This window comes from Podarcis vaucheri, assembly GCF_965113315.1.
Source record: "Podarcis vaucheri genome assembly, chromosome: 12".
Classification (NCBI taxonomy): Eukaryota; Metazoa; Chordata; class Lepidosauria; order Squamata; family Lacertidae; genus Podarcis; species Podarcis vaucheri.
Window position 1 is genome coordinate 21,767,207 of NC_138750.1, and position 24,659 is coordinate 21,791,865.

At 43.9% G+C, this 24,659-nt stretch overlaps 1 protein-coding gene across 4 annotated transcripts in view; it reads left to right on the plus strand.

Moving 5' to 3' along the window:
* NEK10 (NIMA related kinase 10) overlaps window positions 1–24,659 on the plus strand; it is a 113,240-nt gene that overhangs the window by 68,584 nt on the left and 19,997 nt on the right. For 3 of the 4 annotated variants that reach the window (XM_082193308.1, XM_082193310.1, XM_082193307.1), the window contains exons 27-32: window positions 922–1,105; window positions 1,447–1,533; window positions 11,710–11,758; window positions 12,148–12,185; window positions 12,290–12,430; window positions 21,142–21,242. In XM_082193308.1, the coding sequence (XP_082049434.1) occupies window positions 922–1,105; window positions 1,447–1,533; window positions 11,710–11,758; window positions 12,148–12,185; window positions 12,290–12,430; window positions 21,142–21,242 (600 nt within the window). The remainder of the gene's footprint in view (window positions 1–921; window positions 1,106–1,446; window positions 1,534–11,709; window positions 11,759–12,147; window positions 12,186–12,289; window positions 12,431–21,141; window positions 21,243–24,659) is intronic. The other variant, XM_082193309.1, reaches the window with a different exon arrangement.

The following is a 24,659-nucleotide window of genomic DNA, read 5'->3' on the forward strand; positions in this document are numbered from 1 at the left end:
GGTCAGGGGTCCCTTTACCTTTACCTAGGAGTGGATTGGCCCACTCTCATGCTTGTCACTGGTGTGTCGTATAATGTTATCAGGCTTCCAAGCATGCACCCATCTATCTAATATGGCTAACTGGATCTCCAAGCTTGAAGAGAGGAAACACCATGTGTGCAGCCACCAAAGTGTTCCCCTCTATTTAACATTGCTCGGGACTGTGAAAGCTTCATTTGCAACTCTAGTTCTCTCCATTAGTGGGGAGTGTCATTGGCTTAGAACACACAAAGAGCAAATGTTCCTCTACTTAGTTGGATCTAAATTGCTAAGGCTATTACTGTGAAAACCCAACAAAAGGAGCTAAGGAAGCAGCAAATCAGAAGCAACTTGCTAATGCACAATCATATTTGAAATTGATCAAAAAACAACTTAACCTCTCTAAATCAGGTGCTTTTACGCAGCAAGATTATCTGCTGAATTAATTCGCTTACAGATTAAAGTCAGTAATCAAAATCATAGAGCGTATCTGAAACATGTTTTGAACCAGCCATTTTTGTATACAATTCTATGCTAGCAGAGTTTCTAATGGTTCTTAAAAGAAACCGAGGGAAATTTATTGTGTTGCTTGCACACTGTACAGTGGTACCTCGGGTTACATACGCTTCAGGTTACATACACTTCAGGTTACAGACTCTGCTAACCCAAAAATAATACCTCGGGTTAAGAACTTTGCTTCAGGATGAGAACAGAAATCATGCTGTGGCTGCACGGCAGCAGCAGGAGGCCCCATTAGCTAAAGTGGTGCTTCAGGTTAACAGTTTCAGGTTAAGAATGGAGCTCCGGAACGAATTAAGTACTTAACCCGAGGTACCACTGTACCCAGGTTGTACTTCTGGAAGCCACATGGTCAAAGGAAACCATTTCTGTTCTCTTTTGTAGGAACATTATGAGAAATCAAGCCTTAGCAGCAGTAGCAGTGGAGCAGCCAGTTTAAAAAGCGAATTTTCTGAAAATACAGATCTTTTGACTGAAAACTTCCATCTAGCTTCTGGAAAGGATGAAGAGAAAACTTGTGATTTAACCTTGTCGGATGATAACTGCACTTTAGAAAACTCAGAAAAAGGTAGTGATGAATGAGCAAAATGAGCATTTTTAGTACTTCCACCATGCTGGGTTATTGTCGGGGTGGTGGTGGTTTTGGTGGGGTGTGTGTGTTTTGTTGCTCTTATTTTTTATATCTTTATTCTGGATCTTATTATTTCTATGGAAATTGTTCAGTTTGGTAGTGTACTTTTTGATGTTTTGTTTATTGCTTATGACTACTTTTGTTACGTTTGTAGTTATGCCATTCTTTTATATGTTGCAAGCCACCTTGAGCATGGCTTTGATTTTGGAAAGGTGATATGCAAATAAAATGATTGACTGGAGTTGGATAGAAAGGTTTGTTTCTGCTTTTATGTACAGATGTCTTCTCAGAATTAGATGATGAACTGGACGTATCAGATAATTCCAGCAGTTCTAGTTCAAGTCCTCTTAAAGAATCAGCGTTTGGTAAGTTCTTTTAAGCAAGAGTTCTAATCACCAACATTTTTCTTATGGATCTGAGCATGTATTGACACAAGTATGCGAGTCATAGGTGGAAGTATGACTGGTCTAGAATTTTCAGCACGGGAGTCAAATGAAGTTGTCTCGGACGGAAGAAGAGCAACATCAGGCACTTTGGCTCACAGGAAATTCTCTTATTTTGAAGCAAATTCATACGAGCAGCAAACATATTCCAAGGCTGAACTTCTGTGTTTCTGGTAGCATCCTTTTCCCGCTCATTTCCAATGCCTGCAGGAACACTTGAGTCGATGGGTTGCATCCAGAGAAGCTTCCCCCATGGGTTGGATTCAAAAAAAGCTGGCCATTGGATTTAAACCAATGGAAACTGGGCACAGTTGAGACAGTGTGGCTTTTAAAGACATAGGGTTGCATCCATTGCTATGCCAGTGGGGTTCTGACACAGCAAGACTTTCATTTCTTCTCTTCCCCTTGTTCCCCACCCCTCAATCTTCTCGGGTGGATCCCCCAACTCTCCTGAGCTGATTTTGAGGCTGCACAAGCACAGGAGAGGAAGAGGAAATTCTGTTGCACACCCAGAAAGCCCTTGCACCAGCAGAGCTGTAACGCTGACCTTGGTCAATATGTATGTAGTTGTGATTTGAGAAATGAGCCCTGGTTCACAATGGCGTCGTAGTAATTCAAGCTTCATATGTTGGAACAGTATTCATTTTGTATAACACCAGCATTGCCATTGCAAGGGCAAATACGAAGAAATTGTAATAATGGGAAAATTTTAGCTATGGCCTAATAGAAAAGGTGAAGTGTGCAATTGGACTCCGTTATAACAATTACCGTATTTTTCGTCCCATAGGACGCTCCGTCCCATAGGACGCACCTAATTTTTTGGTGGGGAAATAAAGGAATTTCCCTCCCCAAAACCAGGTCGGGGAACAGTGGGATGGCGGCGCTGTGCCTCCACACTGTCCCCCGAGCTTGTGGGGCTGGCCGATGTCTGCCTGGCGCGCGGGGTGCTCTGCTTCAGGGCACCCTGCGTGCCGGGCGGCAGGCTGCTATCCGCAGCGTGGGGAGCCCCGCGGGAACTCCCGCGGGCTCCCCAGACTTGCTGATAGCTTCCTGAAGCCTGGAGAGCGAGAGGGGTCGGTGCGCACCGACCCCTCTCGCTCTCCAAGCTTCAGCGAAAGCCTGTATTCGCCCCATAGGACGCACACAGATTTCCCCTTCATTTTTGGAGGGGAAAAAGTGCGTCCTATAGGGCGAAAAATACGGTATATGTTTGACAATAATAGAAACATAGAATTGTAGAGTTGGAAGGGGCCACAAGGGCCACCCCCTGCATTACAGACCATGTTTTTTAGCTGTTGATAGATATATGTATCAGGTAAGTCTGTGTAGATACAACTGATGTCAGTGTTGTCTAGAATTTGGTTGCTGATATAGCTGGGAGGATAAAATCAGAAAAGTTCACTTTGGTTTTCAGCTACCGAGCTTACTTGGTTAAAAGTGGTTAGTCATAGCTATGGTTTAGAGCACGAGAACTTAGGAAGGCGACTCACAAGAAAAGTCAGTCAGGGCCCACAGCTGATAATGAGCGGAGCCAGAGCCAAATGTGGGTGGAGTCTGAGGGGAAAAACCAGCGGTAGTTGTAGGAATGCAGGATCTGTATCTCGCATGAAAACAGCCTGAAGGTCACATGCAGACCACAGGTTATTAACCCCAGATGTTGGGAAATAAGCCAGCTTCAAACCATGGTTTATGATTCTGGTATATTCTCCAGAATCACTGTTAAAGCTAACCACAGTTCTTACTCCAGGTGAAACAAGTAGCTGCGATTAGTTGAAAACAAGCACAAGCTTCTGTTCTTCTCACAACAGTGCTGAAGAATGAGAGGGGTGTGTGTAGCTGTGTTTAGTGTTACAGTGCTACCTCTGGTTAAGTACTTAATTCGTTCTGGAGGTCCGTTCTTGACCTGAAACTGTTCTTAACCTGAAGCACCACGTTAGCTAATGGGGCCTCCCTCTGCTGCTGCGCGATTTCTGTTCTCACCCTGAAGCAAAGTTCTTAACCCGAGGTAATATTTCTGGGTTAGCGGAGTCTGTAACCTGAAGCGTATGTAACCTGAAGCGTATGTAACCCGAGGTACCACTGTACATCCAATGCAGCCAATGGATGCTTAGCTTGAGAACTGTGAATACATCTCAGATTGGAAGGAACTATTTGGGGGAAGAGTCTTAATAAGTTGTGTGCATGATAAAAAACAACAACGATCACATGGTGCAATGCTGTTCATTGAAGCATTGGTCCGTCTAGAAACATGCAAGATTAGATGAAGAATGCAGCAGCTCTTTTCTAATTCAAGGTGAACTCAAACTGTGTTGCACTACAAACCTCTGAGGCTGGATAGATGAGGGGAAACCAAGTCACAGATCTTGGCATCCCATGGTTGCAGCAGGATGTTAGATTAAGATACAGAACACTTGTATTTAGAAAGTCTAAAATTCCCCACTTGAGAAAATTCTGCAACCAGAAATCAAAATGTGCCAGATCGTATTTAGCACAAAGTGCTGTATTTTTCGCTCTATAAGACGCACCAGACCATAAGACGCAACTAGTTTTTGGAGGAGGAAAACAAAAAAAATATTCTGAATCTCAGAAGCCAGAACAACAAGAGGGATCGTTATGCAGTGAAAGCAGCAATCCCTCTTGCTGTTCTGGCTTCTGGGATAGCTGCGCAGATTGCATTCGCTCCATAAGACACACACACATTTCCCCTTACTTTTTACGAGGGAAAAAGTGAGTCTTATAGAGCAAAAAATATGGTAATTAGAACTGCATACATCTTCTGTTCTTTCCCCTTTGTTTTTCAACAAAAGATGTGAATAATGAGCAATAAGATGTTGGTTAGTGGAAAGTCATGTAGAAACAATCCCAAGCCTTGGTCTTAGAATCATGTATATTACCTTGGGTTTCTGAGCTGTCATATTTAATGATTTTCTTACCCAGATAGGAAGGATAGAAAAAGTGTGCTTTGCTTTTTAAAATGAAAGCTGAAGTTCTGAGGCAGGCAGTGGGTTCAGTGATGGAAGCCAGATTCTATGGTCTGCGATATGATTATGGCCTTTACTTTCCGAAAATGTTTCAATTATAAAGAAATAAAGTGATGCAAATAAAAGGGGGAAAATGAAAAAGGCTCAAAAATATGTAGAAAGAAACAATATGTGAATATAGACATTATTTGAAAAATTTAGGATTATGGTCTTGTGGAATTTCATTCTTTGGTAAAATGTTCACATGAATATAAATGTCAATTAGGAATACTTAAAGCTAACGTTTGTGGGGACCCCCCCCCACTAATTTCCTTTCAGAATGACATTTTTCAGATGTATTAATATGAATTAATTTCCCCACTCTCTTAGATACAGAAAATACTTACGGCAATTTATACTTATGGCAATTTAACTATCTGTCCAAATTAGAAATAATAGACTGCCTTTAAAGCCTTCTTCTGCGTCTTTACACCTTTGTATTAATGTTTTAGAAAGCATCAGCTCCCTTTTAGGCAATCAGCTTTCTCTCTTACGTCAGGTCTGATCAAGTGGATCCAATACCTGTTGTGACAGATAAAGTGTTTGCTTATGCAGTTTTAATTGCCACATTGATCTATATAGTGTTGTGTGTTTTTTTTATTAAAAAAACCACATTTGAATGCCACCTATCTCTTTGCTTGAGACTCTTCACTCACATTAACAAAAATAATAAGGTCTCACCAGTTACCTATAAACTCATTAATTTCAGTCAACATTTCTAGAACTGTAGCGCTGCAGGGCTCAGAAAATAATTATAGAAGAATCACACATTTTAGATTACGTTTTACATGAACGCTGACGTATTGATGGATCCCACTAGGTACTGTATGCTATTGTCTAAGAGTTTGTTATGGTAGGACTGGGTGGTTTTTATGGCCTCCTGTCATTTCCTTCTGCTTTCTGCAATTAAAAAACTTTCTTCCTTTATACTCTCTTGTCAAACTGTGTCACTTACGTTTTGTTTAGATTGCAAGCCTGTCCTTTTTTGACTTTTAAAAATAAATATGGTTTTACTAATTTCCATTATATAACAATTACAAAAACGGGGAAAATACAGAAACAAAATCCCAGTTAACCCCCCCCCCTTCCAGGATGGTTCAGTCTATTTAAGTTTGCCGAAGTCCAACAGAAGTAGATACAAATAACTCTGACAAGTATTTTATCGAAAGCTTTATGAGTATCTAATGAAGCAATCAGAGACCAAATTGCAAACATGCGCTGGATTATGGAGAAAGCTAGAGAGTTCCAGAAAGACATCTACTTCTGCTTCATTGACTATGCAAAAGCCTTTGACTGTGTTGACCACAGCAAACCATGGCAAGTTCTTAAAGAAATGGGAGTGCCTGATCACCTCATCTGCCTCCTACGAAATCTCTATGTGGGACAAGAAGCTACAGTTAGAACTGGATATGGAACAACTGATTGGTTCCAAATTGGGAAAGGAGTACGGCAAGGCTGTATATTGTCTCCCTGCTTATTTAATTTATATGCAGAATTCATCATGCGAAAGGCTGGGCTGGATGAATCCCAAGCCGGAATTAAGATTGCCGGAAGAAACATCAACAACCTCAGATATGCAGATGACACAACCTTGATGGCAGAAAGTGAAGAGGAATTAAAGAACCTTTTAATGAGGGTGAAAGAGGAGAGCGCAAAATATGGTCTGAAGCTCAACATCAAAAAAACGAAGATCATGGCCACTGGGCCCATCACCTCCTGGCAAATAGATGGGGAAGAAATGGAGGCAGTGAGAGATTTTACTTTCTTGGGCTCCATGATCAGTGCAGATGGTGACAGCAGTCACGAAATTAAAAGACGCCTGCTCCTTGGGAGAAAGGCGATGGCAAACCTAGACAACATCTTAAAAAGCAGAGACATCACCTTGCCAACAAAGGTCCGTATAGTAAAAGCCATGGTTTTCCCAGTAGTGATGTATGGAAGTGAGAGCTGGACCATAAAGAAGGCTGATCGCCGAAGAATTGATGCTTTTGAATTATGGTGCTGGAGGAGACTCTTGAGAGTCCCATGGACTGCAAGAAGATCAAACCTCTCCATTCTGAAGGAAATCAGCCCTGAGCGCTCACTGGAAGGACAGATCCTGAAGCTGAGGCTCCAATACTTTGGCCACCTCATGAGAAGAGAAGACACCCTGGAAAAGACCCTGATGTTGGGAAAGATGGAGGGCACAAGGAGAAGGGGACGACAGAGAATGAGATGGTTGGATGGTGTTCTTGAAGCTACTAGCATGAGTTTGATCAAACTGCGGGAGGCAGTGGAGGACAGAAGTGCCTGGCGTGCTCTGGTCCATGGGGTCACGAAGAGTCGGACACGACTAAACGACTAAACAACAACAACAACAATGAAGCAATCACACATGGATTCCTCAGTAGTTTTCCATAACATACTGCAAGTTTAATGGATAGCGAGCAGTGCAATTTCTGTATTTACCACAGTATCGGCCACACTAATAGCACTAAACTAAATGTTACATGATTAGCCCATAAAAATATGCATTGCTCTTTGCAAGTTTCAGTGTGCCTTCTTCTCCTTTGAACTGAAATTTGGGGTTCAGGGATGGGAAAAGGAACACACACACACACAAAGTCTTATGATGGTCCAATATCCCCCACCCCCGAACCAACTTGTGATCACTGTAAGAAAACGTGCTTTTTACTTGCATGTCTACTAGATATCTAAAACTTGATTTCACACACATCTGACTTCTAGGTCTTTTCACATGCCAGTGGGCAAGTCCCATTCCATCGTGGAAGGGCACAATGTCTGCTGGCATGGTCCAGTATATATCCAGAGGCATTTTTGTCCCATTTCCAGCCTCTCTTTAATTTCTGACCACTTGATCTAGGTTACAAAATGGTTCCAGACAAAACTAAATTCGAGCTCAAGCGTAAATAATATGTCTCCCCACCCTGCCTAATTTAATAGCAACTTATTCACACTTTATGGATTATGCTCAAGTGCTTGGAACAATTTGTGCCTGCCTCTGGGAGAAGAAAAGTGGGGCTGTTGTTTATTGTTTGTGTTTATGATACAATAAAAGAACTAACGAGTGCAAATAGAATAGAGCTAAGAATGAGAAAAAATAATGCTTTCCCCCTTCTATTTGCCAAGGGAAACAATTGCTAAATCTAAGTGTCTCTTCTTTGAGTAGTGCAACTCTTGACACTCAACTGTGAAGCTTTCCAAACAATAAATGTTTTAGATACATTTTTTCTCTCGTTAGCTCTTCTCTCTTTTTCTCAGAGTGTGCTGTGAAATTGTTTTTATTCAATGTGCCCTAGATTACCTTGGAGAGCAGCCAATAGGACACAAATGAGATCAAGTGCCTTGCCCTGAATTCATTAAATAAAACCTGTGAACATGGAGGTGAACTTCTGTGCTCTTGATTCTCTGAAGGTGTTAGTTATCATACTATTGTGATGATGTATTCTTTCTGACCGGTCTATCACATCAGAACCTTCTAATTCGCACTGAAGCTAGGTTTTGTATAATGAGAACAGATCAGAAGAATGCGGACAAAATTATTCATACCAGACTCACTTGTTTTGAAACAACTGAAAACTGATTTACAGTGGTGCCCCGCAAGACAAATGCCTCGCAAGACGGAAAACCCGCTAGACGAAAGGGTTTTCTGTTTTTGAGCTGCTTCGCAAGACGATTTTCCCTATGGGCTTGCTTTGCAAGACGAAAACGTCTTGCGAGTGTTCCGATTTTCCCCGCTCCCCCTTTTTCTAAGCCGCTAAGCCGCTAATAGCCTTTTAGCCGCTAATCCGCTAAGCCTTTAATAGCTGCTAAGCCTTTAATAGCCGCTAAGCCTTTAATAGCGCTAATCCGCTAAGCCGCTAATAGGGTTGCTTCGCAAGACGAAAAAACCGCTAGACGAAGAGACTCGTGGAACGGATTAATTTCGTCTTGCGAGGCACCACTGTATAGTGTTTTAACATAGTTAAGGACCTTGTCCCACACAAGAATATGTGGATGCTTCTTCAAAAGCGTAACGTTCATCCCTTGTATCTCCTCCTACTTGATAAATCAGGAGTGGGGAACCTGCTGCCCTCGAATTGTTCTTGGATTCCAACTCCCATCAGCCCCAGAAACAGCAAGTGGTCATGTATGATGGGAGTTCTAGTCCACCAGTATCTTCTGTGCCACAGGTTCCCCATCCCTGTTATCCATTCCATATTATGTTTGGCTACCCAGATCTGTGATTAGGTCTCTGCTTAAGACCTAATTTGATTTACCTACCTCGATGGGTTGCAACCGCTTCTCATTTTGGGCTACAGCTTGTCAGTGTAGGTCTTCTGATACTGCTCCAGTTAGGCAAGCCCTTTCACTTGATAAATTTAAGGTACCTTTGCTGATCCTAAGGGACGCGGGTGGCACTGTGGTGTAAAACACTGAGCCTTGGGCTTGCCAATCGGAAGGTCGCGGTTCGAATCCCCGCAATGGGGTGAGCTCCTGCTGCTTGGTCCCTGCTCCTGCCAACCTAGCAATTCGAAAGTGCAAGTAGATAAATAGGTATCGCTCCAACGGGAAGGTAAACGGCGTTTCCGTGCACTGCTCTGGTTCGCCAGAAGCGGCTTAGTCATGCTGGCCACATGACCCGGAAAAACTGTCTGCGGACAAACGTCGGCTCCCTCGGCCAGTGAAGCGAGATGAGCGCCGCAACCCCAGAGTCGTTTGTGACTGGACTTAACTGTCAGGGGTCCTTTAGGACCTTGCTGATCCTTGTTTGCATCCACTATATATTTTGGGAAGTTGTTCTCTACGCATTTGGATGTATATTAAGATACTAAAACATAGTTTTACATGATCGTTCCTGAGATCAAGTAGCAGAGCTCTCCATCTAGGTTTGGATGCCATTTTGAATCAAGATGGGTTGGACTAAAACTTTCACAACTGCACTGATTCTAAATGCCGATTTCAAAACTGTAGTGATCTTTGGGTTTATTAGAATTCCCAAGCCACACCAGGCAGGAGGCTGCTAGTTTGTTTCTATTTCTCTGCTATTTTCTGCACCTGGCATTGTATTGGTACCATTTTTCATATAAAGGTTATTCTAATTGCACACTGTAAGACACATTGGGAAGCTGTTAGACTTTAAGAATGGTTTGGTGGTGCTGCAACAACTAAATGGTATAGAATGTTGTCCTAATGCAGAGCCAGAACGGTGTAATGGTTAGAATGTTGGATTAGGACCTGGGAAACAAGAGTCTAATCCCCACTCAGCAATGAAGCTTGGTGGGTGACCTTAGACCACTTACTTAGCCTAACCTACCCATCAGAATGTGACGTTAACATGAGAGTGCTGGAGGTGAAATAGTTAAACAGGTTACCCAATCAGGACGCAGGGGGGTGGAGTCAGAGGGAGTATACAACCAGCTCGGGTTGGGGGGGGGGGAGTTCGTTGGGAGTTGGGTGGCTGGTTGGAGTGGGAGTGAATTGGGATAGAGTCTGTGGGTAGGTTGAGTTAGTGTAGCGAAATAAGCTGAGTCAGGAACAGTTAGGAGCTAGGAAGACAAGTGAATATCTGAGAGGTGGTTTAGTGAGTGAGAGCAGGTAGCGGAAGTTATAGATCTGGATAGGCAACCCATGAGTGTAATGGACCAATACCATTTATGAAACCACACGCTTGTGAAACTGCAATAAATAAACAGAAGTTTATGTTCCAATTTAACCCTGACTGGACTCAGTATTGTCCCAGGTAGGGCCTGGGTGGTGGCAGCGAGAAATAAAGTGGTAGCACAGGGATCAATAGATGGTGAAACATCCAGGGACCCTGCGTGATCACCACACAGGGTTGTTGTGCAGTTAAAATGGGATGGGGGAGAACTAAGTACATCACCTTCAACTCCATGTAGGAAATGTTTGATATTGAAGCAAAAAATAAATAAATGGAAACCTGGTAGAGGAAATAGGAAATCAGAGGAACTGAGAATTTGTAAGAGCTACCTGATAATTGCAGGAGGAGAGTAGGATAGCGCCCTCCAGCTCCACACATGGGTATAACACCTGAATTTCTAATATGAAGGCAGTTCCACCATACATGCATCTGATTGGCTCCTGTGGTTTTGCACATTTTCAACAATGAGATGATAATTCCTGGGTGTTTTCTTTAAGGCCTTCAGGATGTCAAAAGCCTCTTGCAATGGTCTTATAATAAGATGTGTTCGAAGTGATACACAGAAAACTTCCATTCCTGTTTCCCATATATATCTCAGCTTGTGATCTATGTATTTCAAGATGCCTATTCCATATTTGGTAGTAGCTGCTGCATTTAGAAATCTGAATTTTAATTAAAATTTTGGAAGATTAAGGCTGGAAATTCTATTAATTAGCAAAGTTTGCAGCTTTAGTAGAAGACAACAGAATGTTATCATATGAAAATAATGGAGAGAGGTAATAGTCAAAGATGCTAATTGCTTTAGTTGTTTTAAACTAAGAAAGTGGGTACTTGATAAATTGAATGATGGTTATGAAAAGAATCAAAATTTCAAAAAAATAATTGGTGATATAATAGAGGAGAGGGCATTAACATTATACAGTTACTTTAACATTAATTCTACCAGTGACATGATAGACACCAAAAGACAGCTCCTTTGGGGACATAAAAAAGAAACATAATATTTTGTGCTATTTGAGTATCAATATTACAAAAATAATAAACAGATTACAAGAAGTGATAGCTGTGTAAAAATTGCAGTAGACTCTTTAGACACTGACGGAAAGAAATAGGCATTCATTGCCTGAAAAGTCCTTCTAAAAGAGTGGGGTAAAATGCATTTTATAATGAAAGCAATTTAGTAGGTTTGCACACAGCTGTTTTGGCAAGCTAGTAGAATTTTCTTACGGTTCACTAGCCTGATTAAAATGTGATATCTGTGTGAATCATTATGCACTGCATACATATTGGTTCACTTTATTTTTAGAGCTATCTTTTATTACCAGTTTATTTTAAAAGTTGCTATGATAGGATAAAAATGTTGGGAGACTGAATCTATTTTTGGCATCTGAAAATATTTCCAGCGTTAAGAATATATCAATTGTGCTTTCATTACAGGTATTATAAAACGAAGCTTCAGCGCTTCTGAAAGACAGACTAACGCAAGGTAAGCTTGCAATGTAAAATCTTTGGCCAGCTTTAATCTTGAGTTTTCCAAAGCTGTGACTGTACAATACTGCAGAACTTAGAAATGTTCAAAATTAGGAAATATTTTCCAGGATGTTGAAATCACACTGGATGTCCTTACCAGCACTTAAGATTGCATGGGCACCTCTGAAATCTTTGCTTGCAAAGGCCGAAAGCATCAAGGTTTGTCATGTATTTTTTTAAAAAAGCTTCACAAAATAACATCCCAGCAAATTTGCTTTTTTGGTGGTTCCACAGGGCAGGCGCCACTACCGAGAAGGCCCTATCGGTAGCCGTTAGCAACCTCCCACCCAGAAACTGACCAGACTGTTGGATATTTTTTTTATCAATACACTTTATGTTTTACAGAGATTATATTGGACTGCCAGGATCCAGACCAAGACCAGGTAATTTCACACCTGCAACTACAATGGAAATACTTCTTGCCGTTTCTGCACTCATTTAAAGTTTGTTATAGTTTCACATTCAGTTTCTTCTTTTATTCCTTCAGCTTTGCTGCCCTTTGATCTGCTTCTGAAAGCTCCTTCGCTCATGTTCAGGGCCCACGTTCAGAAAATAGAGGACTCGTTAGTAACAGGGTGGAAGTCCCATAGCCTACCAGCTGTGATTCTCCGCAATCTGAAAGATCATGGTAGTACTTAATAGTATAATTTTTGCACTCAAAGTTATAACAGAACAAAGATTCCTTTCCAGTTTAGGAATAGCGTAGATATATTCTTGAATAGAAAGAAATACATGGATAAAAAAACTCAGGAAATTCAAGTCAAGAGTTTCCCAGAGATCCCTGGAGCTTTACAGCAGCCTTCATCAGGCTGGTGCCTTTCAGATGTTTCCAACTACCACTTCTCCCCGGGTTTTGAGCTTTCTTTCCTGGGTGGTTCCCCAGCTGGTTCCTCCCATGATTCCACTGCGTCTAACCAATCCATGTCTCTGTAGCCCTCTATTCAAAACTCCATGACCAAGTAAGCCCCCAATTTCTGTGTCCCAGCTTCTGCCAACCTAGCAGTTTGAAAGCATGCCAGCTCAAGTAGATAAATAGGTACCACTGTGGCAGGAAGGTAAACAGTGTTTCCATGCGCTCTGGTTTCCATTATGGTGTTCCATTGTGCCAGAAGTGGTTTAGTCATGCTGGCCACATGACCCAGAAAGCTGTCTGTGGTCAAATGCTGGCTCCCTCAGCCTGAAAGGGAGATGAGCTCCGCAACCCCATAGTCACCATTGACTGGACTTAACCGTCCAGGGGTCCTTTACCTTTATCTACCTAGTCCTGTCGTTCAACGATAAGATCTATTGTGTAGCACCAGTGCTTTTTTCTGGGGGGGGGCTCAGGGGTACGCATACCCCTAAATATTTTGTGAATCTTTGTACTTTTGTCCATTTACTATATTTATTTTCCCCCGATTTGAACTATAAAATGGTGATTTTCTTGAGTCAAAATGAGAGTATCCCTAAATGTATATTTTTTTAGAAAAAGAGCACTGTGCAGCACCTTGGCTGAAAATTACTTTTTAACAGGATCCATATTTTAAATGGAACCAGGGTTTGAAGGACCAGAAACTCTAGATCTGCAGCAATGATTTACATATGAGACACGATATGAGCAAAGGGCCTATTAATACTCTCCTCCTCAGTGTGAACAACAGCCAAGGCCTTATTCTGTATGTCAACTGCTAACTCCAAGACTCAGGCAAAAGTCTTTTTAACTAACTCCCTCCCAGACTTCTCTAGTAAGAACAGCGGCAGAGATGCTGTCAGGGTGAAATTACCCAACACATGAAACTTCATGTAAAGAAAATCTGATGGCTTCCTTCCTTCCTTCCTTCCTTCCTTCCTTCCTTCCTTCCTTCCTTCCTTCCTTCCTTTCTTTCTACCACTTTGGGGGGAGTGGCATTATTTTCAGTTGAGAAGCAGCTGGAGTGGGTTTATCTTTCTCCCACTTGCTGCTTTCCCCCTACAGCAGCAGTGGCTCAATGCCCCCAACTCCTGGCACTGCTGAAAATTGCCCCTACGACACTGCATTGTCACAAATAATATTATTTCCCCGCATGCAATTAAGTGCAACATAGCTTGGCACTCCTCCAGGCCTCTTTTTTTTTTTTTTTGCACCTCATCTTCTAATTGCTGTTAAATAAGGGGAAGACTTACGGTCTTGCTTTTCACACTGAAAGGGGGAAGGCTTAAAGGTCCCATTGCCTGTATCTTACTATGGGTTTCATGACAAGGAATATGATTTTGAGGTATTTCAAAAAAGATGTAGTCTCTGAGAGCTGCTAGTTGGCTCCTTCTACCGTAGCCCTTAAAATAAACCTAGCTTATTGCTAGTCTTAACACTACCAGACTGTCTGACCTTTCATAGGTGCTGAAGAACATGTATTTATTTATTTAGGCTATTTGTATCCTGGGTGCATCACAATAAAATCAATAAAATGACAACATCTCAGTTCTTAAAAAATAATAATACTGCAGAGAAAATACAATAAAACAGGATCAACAATATCAAACACAGCACCAATGCCCAAGTTTCACCTGGCACCTGGATTTCGGTAGCATGGGTGTCAGCCACACTTGGGGGGCACTGGTGGAAAAGGCCTACCTACATGTTAACACCCAGCGTGCATTTTCCAGTGGCAGGTCCTCCCCAGAACATCTCAGCTCACAAGCAGGAATATATATAGAGAGAGGTGCTCACTCAAGTATTATTCCCAAGCCCCTTAGGGCTTTACATGTCATTTGTGGAACCATGAATTCAGACCAGAAACTATTTGGTAGCCAGTGAGAAACTTGAAGGACCAGCGCCACATTGTTTTGGCTGGTGACATCACTAACAGATTGAGGCTGAATCCTGACAAGACAGAAGTACAGTTTTTGGGGGACAGGGGGCAGGCAGGTGTGGGGGACTGGTCCTCAGAGAGCCAGTGTGGTGTAGTGGTTAAGAGCAGTAGTCTCGTAATATGGGGAACCGGGTTCGCGTCTCCGCTCCTCCACATGCAGCTGCTGGGTGACCTTGGGCCAGTCACACTTCTCTGAAGTCTCTCAACCCCACTCACCTCACAGAGTGTTTGTTGTGGGGGAGGAAGGGAAAGGAGAATGTTAGCCGCTTTGAGACTCCTTAAAAGGGAGTGAAAGGCGGGATATCAAATCCAAACTCTTCTTCTTCTCTTCTTCCTGAATGGGGCAACTGTGCCCCTGAGGGAGCAGGTACGCAGCCTGGGAGTCATTCTGGACTCACAGATGTCCATGGAGGCACAGGTCAATTCTGTGTCCAGGGCAGCTTGTCTACCAGCTCCACCTGGTACACAGGCTGAGATCCTACCTGCCCACAGACTGTCTCGCCAGAGTGGTGCATGCTCTGGTTATTTCCCGCTTGGACTACTGCAATGCGCTCTATGTGGGGCTACCTTTGAAGGTGACTCGAAAACTTTAACTGATCCAGAATGCGGCAGCTAGACTGGTGATTGGGAGTGGCTGCCAAGACCATATAACACCATATAAGACCTGCATTGGCTCCCAGTACGTTTCCGAGAACAATTCAAAGTGTTGGTGCTGACCTTGAAAGCCCTAAATGGCCTTGGCCCAGTATACCTGAAGGAGCGTCTCCACCCACAACGTTCAGCCGGGACACTGAGGTCCAGCTCTGAGGGCCTTCTGGTGGTTCCCTCACTGTGAGAAGTGAGGTTACAGGGAACCAGGCAGAGGGCCTTCTCGGTAGTGGCACCCGCCCTGTGGAATGCCCTCCCATCAGATGTCAAGGAAATAAACAGTTATCTGATTTTTAGAAGACATCTGAAGGCAGTCCTCTTTAGAGAAGTTTTTAATGACTGATGTTTTAATGTATTTTTAATCTTTTGTTGGAAGCTGCCCAGAGTGGCTGGGGAAACCCAGCCAGATGGGTGGGGTATAAATAATTAATTTTTATAAATTTTTAATAAATTTGTTTGCATCAGCTGCAGTTTCTAAGACATCTGGAAGAGCAGCCCTGTGTTGAATGCAATCTATTAAGCCAGGATGGGAGGTTATCAGAGGGTGGGTCACTGTGGCCAAGGGTTGTGGTCGTATTAGAGAGCACCCCCAGAATATGTACCTGAAACCCTTTCAAGAGCAAGTCATTCTCATATTTCTAAGATCCAGACACCACCAAGCTACAGCATCTTTTATCAGGATTCAGGCAGATCCCAGAACAAACTTAGCAAGAAAAGCAACGATGGAGTTCCAACACAGGAACAGAAGAATGCATGAGAAATTGTACTCGTGTTTATGCTGCTAATCTCTTTGCTTGCCAGATGGCCTGTTGGCAGATCAGGGCACCTTACTCAAGTTACAAATACCCAAATACAGAGGACATTATTCTTTTTGCCATAACGCAAAAAACTCCTTATTAGTAACCCTGATCCTATTTCATGAAACAAGGACTAGTAGATATATGTTGCATTTATAAGGGGTTCCCTTCTCCTGCCCCACCTAAGAAGATGGGAGACAATACCCTTTCAAAGAGTGATTCAAATGTGATGCACCCAATTAAAATTTGCAGATATTTGTGCATTGTTGATGCTCACGGGGACGCCATAAGACATAGGGAATAAATATGACCTTTATATATGCAATAATTAGAACCTTTTGGTATTTTGATTGCTAGGTCCTACTTTTTTTTGTCAGCCGGTATATCACGACCGGACCTAATGGTCAGGGGTCCCTTTACCTTTACCTATATTTTGCTTCATCAATGAATGCTTCATAGTTTATTATTTAACTATTTTGATTATCAACAGGTTGAACAAGCAATATTCTTCCACTGATTCTTAGAGCTTGGATTAATATTTTCCCTTGAGTGGTGCTCAGTTATGATGACATTTTTAATTTAAGTGGCCAGTGCCTATTCTGTTTATCTGTGTATTGTTAAATTCTCAATGCTTCTACCGTGTGCCATTTGTATTGTGTGCTTTGCTGAATTGCTTAGCAGAAATAGTTTGCTTGGGTAAGTGAATTAATTGTTGGCCAAGCTGCATAATACCTGATCTTGATGTGAAATCGTATTGAGAGACGTTACAAAGGAGTTTCAGCTAGCAATGGCAGTATCATTCTTCAGAGATATTGAAGGGAATGTTCATCTTTTTAAGAATAGTATTAGCAGCAGTATCTTTCTGCACAATCAGTGCCCAAAAGGGAAGGAAATATTGGGATCGGTCAAGTGTAAAGCTCTGCCAAGCCCCACAAAATGCCTCTTTTAAGCTTTGTCACACAATAATGCCATAGGTATTGTTGGTACAGTGACTAGACTTTGACAAAGGCATGATGTTTAGATTCCTTTTGATTCTTACCTTTCCCCCCTCAGAAAACCTGCAAGCCTCTCTTTATTTAGTGTGACTTTTTAGTTGATAAAACAGTTCAAAACCTGCCCATTTTAATTTGGGTTGGGCTGGGTCTTTCCGATACTTTTTCTTTTTTTAATAGAATTCTGGGAATAGGTTTGAGTTTCCCCCAAGAATTTGCCAAAGCTTAGAAAAACTCATATCGTGGGACTACACCATCACCTCAGTTTCTCCCCCCCCTCTCTCTGTTCTCTTTGCCAGCACACCAGGAAGAAAAGTCAAGACCACCAAATGTGGATAAATAGGTTATATTTATTAAATAAATAAATGCTGAATAAAAAAGAGGGAAGTGGGCGGGGGCGGAGCAAGCTTAAATAGCCTGTCACCACCTCTTCCCATTGGGCGAAATCACCCATCAGGCCATAACATTCTCCCCTAGGGAGATATCACCTTCCCTCTTCCACAGGAGGAGGGGTGTGGCAAATTCATCCCCTCCAAAAATGGTGGGAATGGCACTCTCATTCTTATAAATTGCTGGGGCGGGGAGACGTGAGACAGTATCAAGGAGTCTTGCAAAGAACAACAGTTCTCCCTAGGTTTCCAGCAGTGCAGGTTTCTTTTTATTATTTATTATTTTAATTTTTTTTATTAAGTTTTCAACAAAAATAATACAAAACAAACAAATGAACAATTGCAACAACAACAAACTAAGAAAAATATACACAAAAACAATATCAAATCCATAAAACGGGATTCTCCGAATCCCGTGACCCCCCACCTGTTCCTTAAATTTTCTTCTCAACTGCATATCATTTCTACTCCAAATTCCCCCCTCCCAAATATCCTGTACTATCTCTAAATTTCTTGTCATCTTGATTTCTGAGTTGTCCAGTTAGTTTTGCCATTTCATCATAGTCCATTAAATTTTTTTGCCAGTCTTTTTTGGTCAGGACTGATTCCTCTTTCCATCTTTGGACTAACAATAACAGGGCGGCTGTTGTAGCGTACATAAACATTTCCTTCTGGTCTTTTGGGATCTCCGCTCCTACAATACCTAATAGAAAGGCTTCTGGTTTTTTAACAAAGGCTATTCTGAACATATTTTTTATTTCATTATAGATCATTTCCCAAATTTTTTTAAACCATCTTGCATTCCCACCACATATGATAAAACGTAGCCTCTGTTTCTTTACATTTCCAACACTTATTAGCAGTGAAGGTTTCTGAGTATGTTCAAACTCTCAATTGCTACAAACGCTGTATTTGGTGGTTGTTGGTTTAACTCCTTCTGGGAAATGAGTTAGGAGGAAAAAAATGATATATTTCCCAGAATCAAGAGTGCAGAATGCAAGTGTGCTCAGATGTCTTTATGCCAGGCTTTTTTTTTTTTTTAGGCCTTGGCTTAACTTTGGGAACTTTGAGGTTTTCTCCACTTTCACATTAGGTTGCTAGATTGGGACTCAAGCGATAGTTTCAGTGACTCTTTTACGGAATGATTCAAGGGTTTTCATTTTCATCTACATTCCCTTTCTTACTTAACATCATCAGTGACAACTTATTTGATACATTATGCATGGAATATAAGTGAAGGATCCTAAGTTTTTCAAAGGAATATTCTTAGCCTCACTTCAAAGAAGCATCATCTTCATAAAGACCTTATTGTGCCATCGCTTTTGACCCAGTTGCTATCATTATCATGCTGGCTTCAGTTCTGACTTGTAGGCAGCAGGGCACACGCCTTCCCCACTCAGTATTTAAGTTGCCTTATACTGCCCTCTTGGCAATAATGCTCTGATTGCATGCCAAGTAGTAGTAGTAGTAGTGGTAGGAGTAGTAGTAGTAGTAGTAGTAGTAGTAGTCTCGACTTGATATCCTACCTTTTACTCCCCTAAAGGAGTCTCAAAGCAGCTAACAATCTCCTTTTCCTTCCTCCTCCACAACAAACACTCTGTGAGGTTGAGTGAGGCTGAGAGACTTCAGAGAAGTGTGACTAGCCCAATGTCACCCATCAGCTGCATGTGGGGGAGCAGGGAAGCGAACCCCGTTCACCAGATTACGAGTCCACCGCTGTTAACCACTACACCATGCTGGCTCCATGCTGCCAAGAGACAGAAATTCTCAACATTCTTAGATGATGATAATGATGATGATAAGACCATGATCAATTCAAAGGTGCTCTCCCAATCACAGGGTTGGCCTGCCCATGAGACAGGGTGAGGCAGTGTCAGGCTTTGGGGAATCAGCTTCCTCCCCCCCCCCCCCAATGGCAGTGGGTGAGCAGCACAAAGGAAAATGAGTCTTCCTACCAGTTAGAAACTTTAATAATCACAGCTAGAGAACAAAGAACCCATCTCCTTGGAATGGCGGTGCTCCCAGTTAAGGATCACCCCCCCTTCCATCCCTATTAATCTATGTCACTTCTTTATTTTGTAATCTGAGCTTTTATCCTCTGTTCTTTCTGTTGTGACACTTTCTTCACTCTCCCTGACTTTGGAGAAGGGGTGTTTGTGTGAATGCTGTCCAGAGACTGTGAATCTGTTAACCCCCTCTCTCCCAGTGTTTCGTCTCCTAGCTGTTCCCCATCCAGTATTTCCCAGCTTCTGCCTTCTGAACCATGTCCCTCTGCAAACCACTGTTCCAAATCTAGACTTCTCCTTCTACTCCTGGGAAGATATCAGGAGCAGGGGGAGGGGGAGGCTCCCACAATTGCTCCTCAGTGCAGCCCTCCTCGGCACGGTCCCTGACAGGCAGCTGTTTCTAGTGGAAGATGTCCAAAAGGTGGCACCCCTCCACTACCTAAATCTCACGACTTCTCACAGAGCGAACAAGATCTCACAAAATCTCACTGGAAGCTGCCACCGCGGCTCAGTACAGTTAAGGAAGGCTTGTGGGGCAGCGTGGCACCAGCAGCGTAGGTTGCACATTTCGGCTTTGCCACAAGCAGAGAAATGGGACGCGCTGTCCCTGCCAGTCACAAACACCATTCTTTGGGCTTGTCAGCTTCTCAACGACACATTTCCACCAGCGGTTCTTAAATGCAAAAGTACGTTCCAGCTTATCTGAAATTCTAATATTGCAGAGGGTTGAAGTAGATGGTGCTTGTGGTCCCTTCCAGCTCTGCAAATCTACGAGATAATATTTTTCTGCCCTTATTTAAATGTGTGAATTAGTGTTTCACGGCTAGCAGATTTACATTCTGTCATGTGGAGGTGGTATCGCATCTAAACATGCAAAAAAGACGAGAGAAAACCACTTCGTAGTAATGTAACTGTGTCACGAAAGTAAGAATTAGGGACCTCGTCTCCTGACAGGTTCTAATTTTAAATATCAGTGTGTGTGCAGGGGGGAAAGGGACTGGTGCTAACTTGATATATGTGCACCTACACAGTAGACACCATACCTTAGTAAGAAACTAAGGAAGTTGTATTTTAAATCCTGTGCAGGAATTGTTATTCGTGTAGACTAGTACACTAACTGTCCTCAAACAACAAGCTATTTGTAAGTTTTGCAGCACATATCCCATGGTACTGAGCCAGAAAACAGAACTGGGAAGATTAAAATGTACTCTTTTTTTATGCAACACTGTGAATAAAGTTGAATTGCTCTCATGGATTTTTTTCATCTGCTTGCAAAGCACACATAAAATTATATTGCCATACAGATTTCAAAGATTGAAAATGGCTTTTGTCGTCCCCCATGCATGCTGAAAATCTGTGCAAAAATGGTGATTTGGCAAACTTTATGGAACCGGCGTTAATTTTTAGTGCATTTTTTTTGCCCTATTTATGGTGGTTACTTGTTTCTCTTTCCTGTTGGGAAAACGTCAGAAATGCTTTGTTTTTCGAATTCCTGATATAAAGTTAAATTTCCGTATCGTAAGATGGAGAGGAAGCATTTGATTCACTGGCCAACTGCAAAATCCAAATGCTTTACTCCCTTTCTTTCCTCCCTCCCCGGCTTCCACTTCTGCATATGAGAGAGACACTGAGGCCAGCAAATGGGTTCTCACTGCTGATTGTAGCATTATCATCTGCAGCATCTGCAGGCATTGCTGTGTCACAACGGAAGGTGCGTCAGATCAGCGATCCTATTCAACAGATTCTAATTCAGCTGCATAAGATTATCTACATCACTCAGGTACGTTTTGATTATGTTGTTCTAGTGCAAGCCATCGTCCCTATTTTTATTGCTCTGTCTGCGCAGCACAGTCGTTTTCTTCCTCCTAACCAGTGCTTGAGAAGTGTGAGAGGAAGGTTGGAATGGAATAATAATAATAATAATAATAATAAGTTTTATTTATATCCCGCCCTCCCCAGCTGAGCCGGGCTCAGGGCGGCTAACAACAATCAAATAAACAATCAAATAATAACACATTCTAAAAATATTTCATTATAAAAATTAGTTAAAATCAAATTGATGGCAACCGATTAAACAAAATTCTGTGCAGGTTGCCAGAGGAGGGAGTCAGGCTGCGCCCTGACCAAAGGCCTGGCGGAACAACTCTGTCTTGCAGGCCCTGCGGAAAGATGTCAAGTCCCGCAGGGCCCTAGTCTCTTGTGACAGAGCATTCCACCAGTTTGGAGCCGCAGCCGAGAAGGCCCTGGCTCTAGTTGAGGCCAGCCTAACCTCTCTGAGGCCTGGGACCTTGAGGGTGTTATTATTTGTAGACCGTAGGTTTCTCTGTGGGGCATACCAGGAGAGGCGGTCCCGTAGGTACGAGGGTCCTAGGCCGTATAGGGCTTTAAAGGTTAAAACCAGCACCTTAAACCTGATCCTGTACTCCACCGGGAGCCAGTGCAGCTGGTATAGCACCGGATGAATGTGATCCCGCAGCGAAGACCCCGTAAGGAGTCTCGCTGCGGCATTCTGCACCCGCTGGAGTTTCTGGGTCAGTCTCAAGGGCAGCCCCACGTAGAGCGAGTTACAATAATCCAGTCTGGAGGTGACCGTCGCATGGATCACAGTGGCTAGGTCAGGGCGAGAGAGATAAGGGGCCAACTGCTTAGCTTGGCGGAGATGGAAAAATGCCGCCTTTGTTATAGCTGTAATCTGCGCCTCCATAGAGAGGGAGGTATCGAAGATTACACCCAAACTCTTAACGGACGGTGCTGGCACTAATTGCACCCCCGCAAGAGATGGGAGTTGCCCCCTCGATCCCATATCGTCCCGCCCCAGCCAGAGGACCTCTGTCTTCGAAGGATTTAACTTCAACCGGCTCCCACGTAACCATCCAGCCACAGCTTCCAGACATCTGGTCAGTGTGTCTGGGGCCGAGTTAGGATGGCCATCCATCAACAGATAGAGTTGGGTGTCATCAGCATACTGATGGCAACCCAGCCCAAAACTCCGGACAAGCTGGGCGAGGGGGCGCATAAAGATGTTAAAAAGCATCGGGGAGAGAATCGCACCCTGAGGCACTCCACACACCAAGGAGTGACGCGATGACAATTCCCCCCCAAGCGCCACCCTCTGTCCCCGATCAGAGAGAAACGAGCGCAGCCATTGAAGGACTGTGCCCTGGATCCCCACGTCGGCAAGGCGGTGGTCCAGGAGTTCGTGATCGACAATGTCAAAGGCTGCTGACAGATCTAGAAGAATCAGCAGCCCCGACCCGCCTCGATCCAGCTGCCTGCGGAGATCATCTGTTAGGGCGACCAGAGCCGTCTCGGTCCCATGACCAGCACGGAAGCCGGACTGGAATGGATCCAAAGCAGATGTTTCATCCAGAAACCTACCAAGCTGTTCAGCAACCGCTCTCTCAATCACCTTACCCAGGAATGGAAGATTCGAGACCGGGCGGTAATTGGATAGATCTAAGGGATCTAATGATGTTTTCTTTAAGAGCGGACGCACCACCGCCTCCTTCAGTTCCCCTGGGAATATCCCGGTGCCAAGGGACAAATTGATGATATCCCCCAGGGGGGCCCGCACCTCGTCTGGACACGCTCTAATCAGCCATGACGGGCACGGGTCAAGAGGACAGGTGGTGGGCTTTCCAGCTTGGAGGAATCTGTCCACATCGGCTGGAGATATCCGGTCAAAGTGGTCCAATACTGGACCCGAGGACAGTCGAGGGGCCTCCAGTTCCTTTATTGTATCCAAGTTGGCAGGGAGGTCATGGCGGAGCAACAGGACCTTCTCCGCAAAAAAGCTCGCAAATGCCTCACAGCTGTGTGTCAGATTGTTATTTAAATTTGGCTGTCCTTCAAGGGACGTTAAAGACCGAATTATACTAAATAATTGCGCCGGGCGAGAGCTAGCGGATGCAATGGAGGCCGAGAAGTAAGACTTCTTAGCGGCCTTCACTGCCATCTCATAGGTTTTCATAAAAACCTTATAAGATGTTCTTGAGGCTCCGTCACGGGCACCCCGCCATACTCGCTCTAGCCGTCTGAGGTCCCGCTTCATTTTCCGAAGCTCCTCGGTAAACCAGGGAGCCCGGTTTCTGCGGGGTCGCAGAGGGCGCTTAGGTGCGATCTCATCGATGGCTGCCAGGAGCTGGGTATTCCAGCCCTCAACAAGCTCAGTCAATGAGTCGCCAGGGGGAGCAAGGTCCCGCAAGGCTTGACGGAATCTATCAGGGTCCATCAGCCTCTGCGGGCGAGCCCAAATCGGCTCGCCACCTAAGCAGGGTGGGGGTGGAAAGTCAATCCTGGCTTTCAGAGCGTAGTGATCAGACCATGGCACCTTCATCGAAGGAGACATGATCACATCTATACCGGCGCCAAAGATCAAATCCAGCGTGTGGCCTGCTTGATGTGTGGGGCCCGAAACAAACTGGGAGAGCCCTAGTGTCGCCATGGAAGACACCAGGTCCAGAGCCTGTGAGGAGGGAGTGGCATCAGTGTGGAAGTTGAAGTCTCCCAATACCAATAGGTTAGGGAACTCCAAGGCCCAGCCGGCCACCGCCTCCAGCAGGCCTGACAGGGTGGCTGCTGGTGCGCTAGGTGGCCGGTACACCAGCCAGACAGCCAAGCTCTCCTCGGAGCCCCACACTAGGCCAACACATTCAATGCCGGGGATCGATGGCGATGGTAGAGCCCTGAAAGAACAATCTTCCCGGATTAATACTGCCACCCCTCCCCCCCGGCCCACAGTCCGTGACTGGTGGAGGACGGAGAAACCCGGGGGCGCCATCTCTCGTAAGGTAACAGTTACCCCTTCGCGCACCCAGGTCTCCGTCACACAAGCCAGGTCGACCCCCTGCGAGGTAAAGAAATCTCGCAGGGTAGCGGTTTTGTTGCCTATAGACCTGGCATTGCACAACACCAGTGAAGGAGGTGAGTAATCCTTGCTCACCCTACCCTTGTCCCTCAGGATGGGGCGCAGATTGGAAGGGGTACGAGCATATCCGTATCTCGATCCCCTTCGCCTATAATATCTGCCCCCACCGCCATACCTCCCTCGCCCCTCCACGGTAGCAATCCCAGGCCTCATACTAACCTCCATTTATAAAATAGAAAACAAGACAACCAAAAACAATTATGCCCAAACAAAACCAATCCCCACCCCACTCAATGTCCGACCCCAAAACAAAACAAAACAAAACAAAAT